At 34.6% G+C, this 15,472-nt stretch overlaps 1 protein-coding gene across 15 annotated transcripts in view; it reads left to right on the forward strand.

Annotated features, from left to right (window-relative positions):
- Window positions 1-15,472, forward strand: part of DIP2 (disco-interacting protein 2) — a 686,249-nt gene that overhangs the window by 643,536 nt on the left and 27,241 nt on the right. For all 15 annotated transcript variants that reach the window (XM_069833532.1, XM_069833554.1, XM_069833546.1 and 12 more), the window contains 7 exons: window positions 339-585; window positions 736-875; window positions 4,503-4,630; window positions 4,958-5,122; window positions 8,485-8,600; window positions 11,383-11,606; window positions 14,577-14,771. In XM_069833532.1, the coding sequence (XP_069689633.1) occupies window positions 339-585; window positions 736-875; window positions 4,503-4,630; window positions 4,958-5,122; window positions 8,485-8,600; window positions 11,383-11,606; window positions 14,577-14,771 (1,215 nt within the window). The remainder of the gene's footprint in view (window positions 1-338; window positions 586-735; window positions 876-4,502; window positions 4,631-4,957; window positions 5,123-8,484; window positions 8,601-11,382; window positions 11,607-14,576; window positions 14,772-15,472) is intronic.

Genomic DNA, 15,472 nt, shown 5'->3' on the forward strand with positions numbered 1-15,472 from the left:
CAATTGCATGCTGTTTCTGTATTGCTAAAGATCGAAACTGCCTAAAATAGTCTAGAAATAGAGATTTTAAAATGTGTCCATTAAATCCAAAGTCCGTTGAATCCAGGTCCCTTAAATCGAGGGTCTACTGTATATATACCGTAATTTATTTATTCTACAAAATTATGTATATATATTTTAGTTAGGTATCTTAATTTTTAAGAAATTGTTGTTCTCCTTGTGAGCAAGTGTGATTTCCTTTTAATAAATCTACATACAACATCTAGTTTTATTTGTAATATAGATTAACTAGTACAATATATGAGTTTAAATTGTGTTTTCTTATGTTTCCATTGCAGTATCAGTTCATTTCGGAGATCTTGCGTTGGCGCGCCCAGAGCACAGCTGACCACGTGATTTTCACACTGCTCAACTCAAAGGGCGCTGTGGCAACGATGTTATCATGTTCACAGTTGCACAAAAAGGCAGAACGTGTTGGAAACCTTCTTTTGGAGAAAGGAAAGATCAACACAGGGGACCATGTTGCACTCATATTTCCACCAGGGATTGATCTCATATGTGCTTTCTATGGCTGCCTGTATGTTGGTGAGTGCTACTTCTGAATTCAAAACATTAATAATCTCAGTTCCATTTTCTGACTACTCTGTGGTAAACAAGTTTGCCCTCCAACAAAAATGCTAAAGGTTACTCATCACTCTGTAGCAATATAACCAGAATATGTTGTTTATGTTACAGGTGCGGTCCCAGTCACAATCAGACCTCCACATCCACAGAATCTGCAGACCACTCTACCAACTGTGCGAATGATTGTAGATGTTAGTAAATCTGTGCTTGTGCTTTCCAATCAGAACGTCATAAAGCTGCTCAAATCCAAGGTTATTGTTACCATTTTTCATAAATTTACTACTAATTTATTTTTCTTGTTTCTTCCTTCTACATATTACTCAAAGTTGACTAACCTAACTCCATTGTCATTACTACTTACGTGTAGGCTCTCTTTTCCAATTGTTGGTTTAAAAATATCCTCCCATCCTACTTTAGCGTTGAAATCCCCCAATAAAACTTTCATGTGATACCTAGGTAACTGATCAAAAGTGTGTTCCAATTCCTCATAGAAGCTATCCTTTATATCGTCGTCTTTCTCTTCTGTAGGGGCGTGAGCATTTATAACTACAATATCGCACCATCTACCCTTAAGTACTAAATAGGATAACCTGTCACTGATAAATTCGACCTTTTTTACTGCTGATTTTATTCTTTTATGTACAAAGAATCCTGTTCCTAATTGGTGATTAATGTTTCCTTAAATGACACTCAGGAGGAGATTAAAAGCAGAATAAATATGGGAAGTGCCTGTTATTATTCGGTTGAGAAGCTTTTGTCATCTAGTCTGCTGTCAAAAAAATCTGAAAGTTAGAATTTATAGAACAGTTATATTACCAGTTGTTCTGTATGGCTGTGAAACTTGGACTAGGAATAGAGATTAAGGGTGTTTGAGAATAAGGTTCTTAGGAAAATATTTGGGGCTAAGAGGGATGAAGTTGTAGGAGAATGGAGAAAGTTACACAACACAGAGCTGCACGCATTGTATTCTTCACCTGACATAATTAGGAACATTAAATCTAGACGTTTGAGATGGGCAGGGCATGTAGCATGTATGGGCAAATCCAGAAATTCATATAGAGTGTTAGTTGGGAGACCAGAGGGAAAAAGACCTTTGGGGAGGCCGAGACATATATGGGAGAATAATATTAAAATGTATTTGAGGGAGGTGGGATATGATGATAGAGACTGGATTAATCTTGCTCAGGATAGGGACTAATGGCTGGCTTATGTGAGGGCGGCAATGAACCTCCAGGTTCCTTAAAAGCCAGTAAGTAAGTAAGTACCAGTACATATTACTCAAGGTTACACGATAAATATTGTGCGGTGTTTTTTTTTTTCAAACAAAATTAGACACTATTGTACATATCCCAGACCATGCAGTACTGAAGTTTTGGTTCCTGCATGTTTCACAGCTTTCTCTTCAGTTTTTTTGTAGTAATGATGCTAGTTCTCATTGTTCACTACCTCCCAAACAGTAATAACAGTGAAAAGATATATTTTTTGAACTGCTGTTGCAACCACTTACATTTGGTGTATTAACAATTCGGAAAATTTCTCGTAACTTTGCCTGTTTTAAAAAAATTTGTATATTTGAGAAATGAAATTTCTTTTTTTAAGTCAATAGACTTACATCGGTTATTCATAGATTTCAAAAAGACCTATGACTTGGTTAAGAGAGGTTTTGTATAATATTCTTATTGAATTGATATTCCCAAGAAACTAGTTCCATTAATATTAAAATGTGTCTCAGTGAAATGTGCAGCAGAGTCCGTATTGGCCAGTTTCTGTCTGACACTTTTCCAATTCATTGCGAGCTAAAGCAAGGAGATTCACTATCACCTTTACTTTTTACTTTGCTCTAGAATATACCATTAGGAAAGTCCAAGAAAATAGAGAGAGTTTGGAATTGAACGAGTTACATCAGCTGCTTGTTTATGCAGATGACATGAATATGTTAGGAGAAAATCCACAAACTATTAGGGCAAACACGGGAATTTTACTTGGAGCAACTAATGAGATATGTTTGGAAGTAAGTCCCGAAAAGACAAAGTATATGATTACGTCTTATGACCAGAACGTAGTACAAAATGGAAATATGAAAATTGGCAATTATTCTTTGAAGAGATGGAAAAATTCAAATAGCTTAGATCAACAGTAACAAATATAAATGACACTCGAGAGGAAATAAAACGCATAATAAATATGGGAAATGCCTGCTATTATTCGGTTGAAAAGCTTTTGTCATCTAGTCTGTTTTCAGAAAAAACTGAAAGTTAGAATTTATAGGTTAAGGCTGTTCGAGAATAAGGTCTTCAGGAAAATATTTGGGGTTAACAGGGATGAAGTTACAGGAGAAAGGAGAAAGTTGCACAGCACAGAAGTGCATCCATTATATTCTTCACCTAACATAATTAGGAACATTAAATCCAGACATTTGAGATTGGCAGGGCATGTAGCACGTATGGGTGAATTCAGAAATGCATATAGAGTATTAGTTGGAAGGCCTGGGGGGAAAAAGACTTTTGGAGAGACTGAGATTTAAGTGGGAGGATAATGTAAAAATGGATTTGAGGGAGACTGAATATGTTGGTAGGGACTGGATTAATCTTGCTCAGGATAGGCACTGATAACGGTGTTATGTGAGGGTGGCAATGAACCTCCAGATTCTCTGAAAAAGCCATTTGTGAATAAGTAAGTCTGGAGACTGATTGAAACCTCATAAGTAATGAGACATCTTTCATGGGCAACTAAGCCAGGAATAATGGGTAAGGTGGCCAGTTCCTTATGGAATGATGGAAATATAAATTAATTTTATTATTCATTATGAGAGGCATTGTAGTCTTTTTTAATAAAATTAAAGAGATTTTCTTCTTCATTTTACTGATTGTCTGATGTTTCTTTTTCTTCACTAATCCTTTTTCATCCATGCTGAATACACGTTTGTTTCAATGTCTTTAGTGTTAACTACTAAGTTGTTTATTGATTAAATTTGGCACTCACGTCATATATATTCGTTTCTTGTTTTATCTCATTCTGTAGTAGAGCATTCACTGTTGTTTAATTGTAAAAATAATTTTAATTTTTTTGTACATATCGGATTTATAAAATAAAACCATCTGCCCTTCAATGAGAGTGACCACAAGGATCCAGAAAACAAATATGTATATATATATATATATATATATATATATATATAAGTTTACAATGAAAATACATACAATAAATTTCTAAAGAAAATTAAAGTGAATCATATTACTTCAAATAGAGATGAAATTGCAAAATTTGAATTGAGTCCTTTAGAGTTTCACTAAGGATTTTCTCAACATTGTAAAATGTGAATCCCTTTGATTTTAAAAGGTTATAGGTGTATTTGGAAATGGTACCACGAACTGACCAACAATTAGCCATGGTGTTACACTGCTTGCTAAAATAAGGAATGCAAGATTCATAGATGATTCTCTTTTCATAATCAGTAAGCTTTGGCTGTTGTGCATCTCTTTCAAACCTGATAGCCGGGTCTAGTATTGTTCCTGTGTTCTTTTTTCTATCAATGACAACAATATCTGCTCGTCTTGTTGATTCATCTTCCGAGATACAATGCACTTCTTCATGGACTTCTAATCCTTGTTGTCTTAGGATGTCAGCAAGCATTATCCTTACCCTGTGATGGCGGTTGTTCTGCAGTAACTCAGTCTTTCGGCAGAAACCCAACACATGTCCTAGTGTTTCAGTCTCGTCACAGAGTGATTCACGTTCTAAAAGATTAACTTCTCTTGTTCGCTTGTAAGCAATGTTTATATTTCTTTCTTTTTTGTGTAAGTTTTATATTCTGTTGTGATTTTTAGCAGATATTGTTATTTTTGTTGTGATAATAACCAGTATTTTGATGTTAACAGGAGGCAAGCAATGTTGTGGACATCAAGTCATGGCCTGTTACTTTGGATACAGATGACATGCCTAAGAAGAAGTTACCAGTTATGTACAGAGCTCCTACAGCCGAAATGCTGGCGTACCTGGACTTCAGGTTGGTACTCACTGTTCAAATTCTTTCTGTATGATCCCTAAAGAAGTACAATTTCCATAAATACAAGTAGTTCTTGTTAAGTCCTGTTGTTTGTGTACTGGGGATGATTTTGTATCAATCCTCTCCTTTAGGATTTTCTCCCTCCCCAGCCTCTGCATATAAATAGCAAGAATTTTTTTCACATTTGACGAAGTTCAGACTTTGTAAATATGTGTGAACTATTCCAGTTCAAGCTAGATCTGTAGGTCATCTGGTCTGAATCATTTATAGTAGTAGTTTAATATCTTTGAGTAGTGCCGTATTTAATTTTGGGGCTTGTGTGCATAGTGTGTCCACAACAGGAATGCTGGCAGGTATCAAGATGTCCCATGCTGCAGTCACTTCACTATGTAGATCCATGAAGCTAGCCTGTGAATTGTACCCCTCGAGACACATCGCCCTCTGCTTAGATCCTTATTGCGGCCTTGGTTTCGCACTTTGGTGTTTGAGTAGGTGAGTATACATTGAAATTGAATTTTTTTTTTTTTATTAAATTCTGATACTTTCCAAGTAAGTACTTTAGCACGATTCCTGGCATCTCTCAGTCCAGTCCCTACCCGGAGATCCAATTGAGGGACTATTTTACCTCCGGAGAATTTTACACTGAGGGACTCCATGAATCATAAGCAGTAAAAAATATAGTGAGACTGCATTGGTGTTAATGCAGCTGATGTGAGTACCTCTTCGTTACTTGTTAGCTTAAACAACAAGTTTAAGCCCCCTCACCACGACAAGGTGAGTACCCACGAGAGGGTATACCACAATGACTAATACGCAATTCGTAATTAATTTCAATATTTCAAATTTGACTAGAATTATAAAAATAATATTTCAAATATTGTTATGTTATGAATGACTCCAAAAGGAAATAACATTCAATGGATATCTAGTCATTGTGGTATACCTGGAAACGAGAAAGTCGATAATATTGCAAAACAGGCAACATATTTGCAACCCAGACCTCTTCAAGTGATATCTCTATCCAGTGCTTTTGCTTCAGTAAAATCTCATTTTACAAACCTATGGATCAACAATTGGCTCTCTTCTGACAAAGGAAAAATTTTACAGTCTGTACAAAAGAAACCAAATGACCTGGAAATGTACAAAAACTTGCCCAGACATGTTCAAACATTTGAACAAGAGCCAGAACAGGTCACATTGTCACTCAATTGTACTTACACCGAATTCACATTTCTGATAATCCCACTTGTCTGTGGTGTAATAATCATGATGAAGATCTGGAACACATTCTTCTGTACTGTCCATCCATAAACCACAAAAGAAGTAAATTAAAATCATCAGTACCGGTTGCAGAAGACACAGCCCTGCAGTATATATTGACTACTCCCCACCTCTGGCTACTAGCAACAGGCATCTATAATGAACACCGATCAAAATACCCCTCATTTCTCGTGAAAAACAACAACTGAATAGACTAAAGTGGATTATAGTGGACTTTATGTTGTCAGCAAACAGCTGGATACATTAAGAAGATTGATTAAATTCTGATAGAGGGTTGTGAGATTGCAGTCGAAATCAAAAGCAAGTTCAGTAAAGTCAGAGTCATTTAAAATTAACCTGACTCTGACCTCGATATGAAAATATTATTTTCATTCACAACTTCCAATACACGTCAATTCCCTCAATTTCGGAAAAGGCTCTGTGAGAAATGGCATACCCTGAAAGAAATTTAAGTATAACATATGTTCTTACAACTTCCTGTAGATATATCTCATTACAGCTAGTTAACATGAATCTTTTTATGTATAACCACTCGAAAAAAAATAACGGACATAATAATATTTGAAACATTATTATTATAATTCTAGTCAAATTTGAAATATTGAAATTAATTACGAATTGCGATGTACATTTTATAAAAACTCTAAGTTCATAATAAATTCATATAGTGTTGTTTATAATAATACATACCGGTACCTTGAGTGTAATCATCCATGAGTTAGGAAAGAATCTCTCAAGAAATAATCTATACATTCGCTTATTGATACAAAGAGTGAAACATTATTGATGATACACAGAACACTTTTCAGTTATTGTGCAATTTTGATAGTCTTTTACTGATGCCATAAATTGTTCTTAATGTTGCTCATAGTTGCGGTTTTGGATTTTACTAATCTTCCAGAATATTTTTTTTAGAAGAGAATCGAATTTACGACACTTAAAAAATAAGTTTTGGTAAATCAATTTTAATTTTCAATTACTGTGAACTGGCAGCTTCACATTCGAAGAAAGTCAATGATGTATTGAGCAACATGATGTGGGAATAATGACGAATATTCATTTCAAAACTTTATTTTGAAACTTAAAACAATATCTTGTTTATCAGTAGGTAGATTGATAGGTACAGTATATAATACACAGTAAACCACAATGGATTGAGGTCACATTATACACTGATGATTGTAGTAGTAGTGTTAGAGTGCATGCTGGTGAAATGACAGTGGTTTAAATACTGGTGTCATCATCTGTCTACACATTAGGTCTAAGATTGTTTCAGTAGTCATTAACATAAATAAAATTACGCCTCTTAATAAATGTTAACTTTGAAAGCAGGGTTTGAAGTCTCTGCAAAAAGCACTTTCAGATGAACTTGGTAAAAATGTGTTAATTTCACATGGAACACAGAATGATTGTGTTTGGTATTCATTATTATTGTAGGCTATTTGCGAAAATACAGCACTTGAAGTAAGTAAGGGTTTAAGTATCATTTTCTTGAAATTGTGTTTTTATTGGAATAACAATTTATGTGCTTGATATACATAAATAAGAATCAAAGTCCAGACTTGTTCTTTTATTGTTTTATTAGGTGTCCATAGATAGTGGAACGCTAATGGATATATCAAGTCACTGTATGGTGATTTAACTCAGGATAGCATATCCAAAGTTCTATGATTGAGAAGCTAGTCATACAAAAGTCTGATATCATTAAGTAATTGCACATAATTATTTGAAAAGGATGTAATAGTGTCTTAAATAAAGTACCAGTAAGAAATTCATAAATATATTAGTGATTCAAATATCTTCCTTGAGCAGCAACACATTTCTTTGTTTTTAGCAAGTGATTATGTAGTTAACGGAACAGTGATGCAAGTAAAAGTATGATCTTTTTTAAGTAACATGAGAAATACACACACACGCACACACACAAAAAAACGACACTTTTGATTTAATTCAGTTAGAAGTATTGATAACCAAATCATCTTGAAGTAAGCTGTAGTGTGTAGACTATTACCGATTCATGGACTTTTATCATATTATGCACGATAGATGGAGGTTTATTATTGAAATCGTAGGTAGTTGTACTTCTTGTAGCACGACAATTTTTGTAACTGTTAGCTTTAGATTTCGTAGGTACCGGTATATGAGTTATATCACTGTATAATGAGCCAAGGCAATACTCCTTTCAGTTTCTAAACGTTAAACCTAAAATACTCAGTAGCCTATATTTGTTAGAAGTGATATAGAGTTTTGTAACAAGCTACTCAGTAACAAAGGTTAACAAGGAAGTGTGGAATGCTACGAGAAGAATTGAAAAAGAGTTGACTGTAATCTAGAAATGGCTGTGGTGACTAAATGCATATTGTGCAGAGGAAGAAAATGAATGAGATTCTGTTTTTAAAAGTGTATAAAAGTTACTGTGTAAATATTGGAAGTTCTCTTCACTCTAAAAAAGCATAAAGACAAGCTGGAAATTCAGTAGTATACTGTACTATTTTTAACATGTTTTTCATTCTCTATGTCTAATTTATTTACTCGCATATACTTGATTTTTTTTTAATGTGTTTGTTTTGCAGTATCTATTCTGGTCACCATTCTATTCTAATTCCTCCCTCGGAAGTGGAAGTGAATCCAGCTCTATGGTTGACTGCCGTTAGTCAATACAGGGTTCGGGACACCTTCTGTTCTTATGGTAAGTTTATTTACTGACTTCCAAATTGTATGACTAAGGTAAATTAATATTCTTTGGTTTGGCAATGTTTAATGTGTGAAGAAAGTCTGAAAGTAGGTTTCTACATCCATAAAATTTATATGTTCGAATGCAAATCATTATAGAAAATAAACACTAATATCATTGTACATAATATTAAAATTACTTACTTACTTACTTACTTACAAATGGCTTTTAAGGAACTCGAAGGTTCATTGCCGCCATCACATAAGCCCGCCATTGGTCCCTATCCTGTGCAAGATTAATCCAGTCTCTATCATCATATCCCACCTCCCTCAAATCCATTTTAATATTATCCTCCCATCTATGTCTCGGCCTCTCTAAAGGTCTTTTTCCCTCCGGTCTCCCAACTAACACTTTATATGCATTTCTGGATTCGCCCATACGTGCTACATGCCCTGCCCATCTCAGACGTCTGGATTTAATGTTCCTAATTATGTCAGGTGAAGAATACAATGCATGCAGTTCTGTGTTGTGTAACTTTCTCCATTCTCCTGTAACTTCATCCTGCTTAGCCCCAATTACTTACCAACATAAATTATTAAAGATTTTAAACATTTACCTTAATTTGACACAAATTCATCTTCCCACCCCTGTAATAATAACGTAGCTCATGGTCCAGAATATATTTTAATTGTACTCCAAAATGAATGAAATAAGAAATAAATATATAAGAATCTTCACAAAGTTCCAAAGATTGGTTTTACCTTTGCCTTTAAGTTAAAAAAAAAAAACAGAGATAGGGAGGAAGATATCCTATTCATTGAGATCGTTACAAATGACTAAAACCATGTGACTGACCAGTGACTAGAAACAAGGCGAGGTATTATCATTGAATAAGAAAATAAATAAAATATAAAAACAGTAAAAAGTTTCCAAGCCAATAGTTAAAGAAAAAAGAACTACCAATACATGAGAATTAAAACTGAAAATATGCATTGAGGGACCACCACAGTGGTTCAGTGTTAGCATGTTGGACTTATAAGTTATGGAGCCTGGGTGCAAATCCCCTTCACCCTGAATTCATAACATGTGTTGGGCAAGCCCATGGTACGAGCCCAACTATTCTTCTTCTTCTACTACTTCTTCTTCGTCTTCTTCTTCTTCATCATCATCATAATCCATAATATTGGTTGGAACATAAGACCCACACTGTCTGTGGTGCACTCTGGATAGTCTCTAAAGAATTAAATGGTCTATGCTTCTTGACACTAGCAACATCTATGAGCACACTCATAAAATTAGGGCGAATAATGGCTAGTTAAGGGTCCTGCCATTGGACATTAAACTATGCATTGAGGTGGATAAGAATAAAAAAACAGGTGGAATGTGGAGTACAAGTGAATGGAATGAAGCACAGGGGCTGTGTAATAGATAATTATGGATAAAATGTAACAGGATGTCAGCTGTTTAGAAAACTAGGAATATCAGGAAATATCAGGGCATTTGATAAATTATAGGAAAAACAGAAAATATCGACGAATTTTAGAAAAAATCCTGAAACTTTATTCCTTCTTATTTAAATAATAATAATAATAATAATAATAATAATAATCGTCATCATCATCATTATTTTAACCACTTAATTTGGTTGATGATAATACATACTCTTAGATTCATTAATACTGTACCTTTAAAAAAATAATGGAGGTAATTTTTGCTGTGTTTTAACGCAAAGAGTATACAGTATGATAGTCGACAGATATGACCATACATATAGGCTCACCAGGCAATACAGTAAGTTTAAACTGCCACCATCTAATGAGGAAGGACTGTTACATTTTATTAGATGACTTTGGCTAATGAGGACTTGGTTTTGTAGATACTAATGAATATGGTGGACCACACATTCACCAACTTCAGTTTTAACCATTTTAACCATCAGATAAAAAAATTATTTTATATTTGGAAAACAAGGAAATGTCAGGGAGTTTTAAAAATCGGTTTGGGTTTGTATAAACAAGCTACATGTGTTTTTTATCAAACTAAACAGTTTTAAATAATACAATCTGATATTGTGAAAAATTAATTTGTTAATGGCAGTGAGGGGAGTGAGGCAGTATGTGTCAGTATGGAATACCGCCACTGGTTTTTATGGCCAGAAAACATACTGTTAGTGAAAAATGACATACCGTCACTGAAAATATATGATTCGTAAAAATTTGTTTATACACTTCTTCACAGCAAAGAGTACTACCTGTTTGCTTCGTAAATCTAAACCACAGCTTTGTGGAACTGAATTCAACATGTATTTAGATACATTTATTTGATAAATTAACCCCTGGAATGCTTACAAGGGTACCTAGTATTTCAAGTAGGCCTATAGAAGGCTGTAGTGTGTAGCTTGTATTGGCCATTTTTGCAAATTTAGTGACTGTCATTTTTGTTGTTGTTGCACTTTTTGTTAATAATTAAGTAAGGCACTCCGAAGCTTTAACATTATTTTAAATGATAAGACTCAATGAACATTGCAAAATAATATAGTAGGCCTAAATATCAGCAATTATTTTATTAAGAAATTTTTTTGTGTGTGTTGCATAAGCTCCAAAGATTCGCGTTACTGACTGCATGAAACAATTTATTGTATACATCATGTATATGTATGTTGTAAGGGAGAGGGTATGCCTTTTTTAAATCGAGGTATGCCAGGCGAAAATCTTGGGGTAGCATACTGCCTCTGGGTTTTTCCCCACTTCCCTCATTGGTTAATGGTAAGTTGTAATGAATGTTAATTGTGTTCCAGGCGTCATGGAGTTATGCACCAAAGGTCTAGGCTCGTCTGTAAACCAGCTGAAGCAGCGAGGAGTGAATTTGGGTTGCGTGCGAACTTGTGTGGTTGTAGCAGAGGAGCGTCCCCGCATTACACTCACAACCAGTTTCTCGAAACTGTTCTCTGCTCTGGGTCTGAGCCCTAGGGCTGTGTCTACCAGCTTCGGATGCCGAGTGAATGTAGCAATATGTTTACAGGTCAGAATCTGACGATGTTCTTATAATGTTTTACACCGAAGTCTTCTGTGATGTAATATTTACTGTGCTTGCCTGGATCCAAGTATCATGGGTTAAAATCTGGATAAAGGCGAAAGATTTTTCAGTGGAAAGAAATTCTGTATATGGGCTATTCCATATAAAATCGATCAGTAAAAAACCTCGAATTTTTTTAATACTCTAATTTTTTTCCTATTTATACAAGGTGCTGAGGAGAGTGCATTTTCAAAAATATACTATCGAAAGTCAAACAGTTTTCGTACTATTGAGCGACAAATTTAGCATATTTTATAAAAACAAGCCTCTTTCAGTGCTCAGAACTCTGGAACCATTTACTGCAGAACATTGAACCGGAGCTCATTTTGAAGCTGACATTTGGTAGGTTATGATAAGAAGTAATCCTTATTTTTATTGTATACAGAGAGACAGATAATCTGAGTTTACTTACTTTTAGGCTTTTTGCCCATTTGTAAAAATGTGAAAAAAATTTAGAAAAAAACTTGCATTATTAAGAGGGATTCGGCATTGTTTGCTTAGTGGCTCGGCAATAAGTTTCGAGGGTATTAAATAAATTATATTCACATGCCTGGACTTGAACGGCCCAGTACAGAAGGCACTGGCCGAGAGCTGAAGATAAGCGAGCGTTGGGCGTCATTTTACTCCTGTGTTAATGAAAACCTGTGATAAAGCTAGTCCAGCTATGCGCTACTAGATGAAACATCACGTGTTTGTCTCCTGGCTTTGCTTGTCTCGGCTAGCTCCCGTCTCACAGTCATCTGGTTAGTTCACGCACGTACTATTTATTTTCTTTATTTGATATTTTCAATATTTTCTTATCAACGGTGCACCAGTAAAAAATATGTGTTTACTTGTACTTTCAATACGGAATCTAACCATATATTTTAAAAATATTTTTTCGTGGGCAAAGGCGTCTTAATGAAGAAAAATCTAAATTTCTTCATTTCCATAAAAAGTAAGAAAAACTGTTTACATGTCAATATAAACTTTAATTTCTCAGCATCAAAATAAACCATGATTTTGATGACTGGGTGAAAGGGTTTCAGAGCCACAACAGTTTAAAGTTGCTAATTTTATGAAAATACGATAAATTTAAATATTTTTAATTTAAACACTATGAAGTTCTCATGTCTCAAACTTTGCACAAAGCATTGTATCACAGTTGTCAACGGACAGAAAAAGTTTCATTGTATTTAAAAATTGCAAGGTCAATTTTCTCTGTATTGCGGTCGATTTGAGATGGAATAGCCCATGTGGCTTTCATTGGGTGAGGAAGTACAATAAAATTATTGTCCCCTTACAAGTAAATTTACTGCATATTTAAGTTCTTTTTATTCATGAATAGAGTTTAGGAAAGACAAAATTTTGTGTCCAGTACCACCATCACTCCTTTCTCATTTCTTGGTAGGTAATGGTTATGAAGATATGTGATAGAAAGACTGAAAAAAATGTTCATTAAAATTCTTGCTATAGCTGTACCACATAGAAGGTAACACGATGTACTTGCCTACTACACTGTGGGTGAAACTTCAGACACTTTGCTGAAGCACAGGTGGGAGAATGGCTGCTACAAGTCATCCATCAGTCTGTCAGGATTACAGTATTCCTCTTCTATTTTACTAACATGTTCGCAACACTTTTGCCACTGTTTATAATGTTACGCATCATTTGAAAGATATTAACAAAAAACATGGACTATTGCATAGTGTTACTGATTCAGCTAGCATGGCTGCTGCCTTGTCAAAGACTTTGGTTGCAAAAATTATGAAAGAAGGCAGGACTACTGTGCAAGCTAAGAGACGTTTGAATTTTTGTATATCTAAAGATAAATAGAGTAAAAGAAAGAAAAGAATAGAGGTTGATGATTATATAGAAGGCCAAAGAAGACATTTAATTAATTAATTTTACACTATTAGGAAACAGAATTGCTATAAATTATTTTTAAAATTCCTTATTAATTTTATCAAGATCCTGTCCAAGTTATGTTCAACATCATTGCTAACACCGCCTGGCACCTCCTATTGGACTGTATTGAAATAAAAACGATAATAGTATATTATATAGAGGGAAGTTTTATATAATATTCTTATTGAATTTGGTATTCCCAAGAAATTAGTTTGATTAATTAAAATGTGTCTCAGTGAAACATACAGCAGAATCCGTATAGGCCAGTTTCAGTCAGATGCTTTTCCAATTCACTGCGGGCTAAAGCAAGGAGATGCACTATCACCTTTACTTTTTAACTTTGCTCCAGAATATGCCATCAGGAAAGTCCAGGATAACAGAGAGGGTTTGGAATTGAATGGATTACATCAGCTCCTTGTTCATGCGAATGACGTGACTATGCTAGGAGAAAATCCACAAACTATTAGGGAAAACACAGAAATTTTATTTGAAGCCAGTAAAGAGATAGGTTTGGAAGTAAATCCCGAAAAGACTAAGTATATGATTATGTCTCTTGTAGCAACAGTAACACATATAAATGATACTCGGATGAAATTAAACGCAGAATAAATATGGAAATGCATGTTATTATTCAGTTGAAAAGCTTTTATCATCCAGTCTGCTTTCAAAAAAGCTGTAAGTTAGAATTTATAAAATGGCTTCTTATGATGTCTGCAACAAACTGAAGTCATTGGCATGGCTCATATGGTAGTATGTTTGTCTGCTGATCCGGAGTTGTGCTAAGGTGTGGGTTCAATTCCCGCTTGAGCTAATCATCTGATTTGGTTCTTACCGAGATTTTTTCCAACTGTAAAGCGAATATTAGGTAATCTATGGCGAATCCTCGGCCTCATCTCGTCAAATATCATCTCGCTATCACCAATTCCATCGATGCTAAATAACTGGGTAGTTTATACAGCATCGTTAAATAACCAAGGAAAAAAAAACAAGCTGAACTTGACATATTTTGATTTCTTCGTTATCTTGCAGGGAGCTTCAAGTCCAGAGCCATCAACAGTGTATGTAGATTTACGGGCATTGCGCAATGATCGGGTGTCACTGGTGGAGAGAGGCAGTCCTCACTCTCTGTGCCTCATGGAATCAGGGAAGCTTCTTCCTGGAGTGAAAGTCATCATCGCCAATCCTGAAACCAAAGGCCAGTGCGGAGATTCACACCTTGGAGAGGTTTGTACATTATATATTATGTAACTCCATATGTGTGCCATATAAGTACATTTTGTGTAATTTTATATATCAGGTTATTTGTTGTTATGTTAGTAGGATCTTTCTTACAAGTATTAGTTCTGGGAAATTCTTATCACATAAATGAAACAAAACTCGACTCATTGAACGAAGAATGGTTTGTACTACACATAATTGGGTGAATGACGAACAGTCAAGTACCAGCCATTAGTAGAAAAAATACAAGTTAACATTTTCATACAGTTATGTGAGTACAGATGCGAAAGTAAGAATAGGTATATAAATCACTTTTTGGATCGTTCCTGATTTATACTACAAACAAAAAGCAGATAAAACGAAACACCACTGAAATAAATGTATTAAGAAAAATGTGAAAAAAAAAAAAAAAAAAGCAGACGTGGCAATCAGAAATGAAAAATCAGATAAAAGTGTAAAATACGAAGGCTATTAATATCATATATAATATCCAACAGAATTTAATTCTGTACGACACAATATCCCCACAAATGTTTATCATAGCAGCAGCATTTGATACATTGAATAATTTAGAAAGAGATGATCTTGACTTCATAAATGATTCGGCCTAGAGAAAGAGAAAGAGAATAAAAAGGGAATATATCTTACCTTGAGAAAAATATGTTGAGTTTATTATTCATTTCAAATTACGTATTACACCCTGGTTG

Source organism: Periplaneta americana, chromosome 1, assembly GCF_040183065.1.
Source record: "Periplaneta americana isolate PAMFEO1 chromosome 1, P.americana_PAMFEO1_priV1, whole genome shotgun sequence".
Taxonomy (NCBI): domain Eukaryota; kingdom Metazoa; phylum Arthropoda; class Insecta; order Blattodea; family Blattidae; genus Periplaneta; species Periplaneta americana.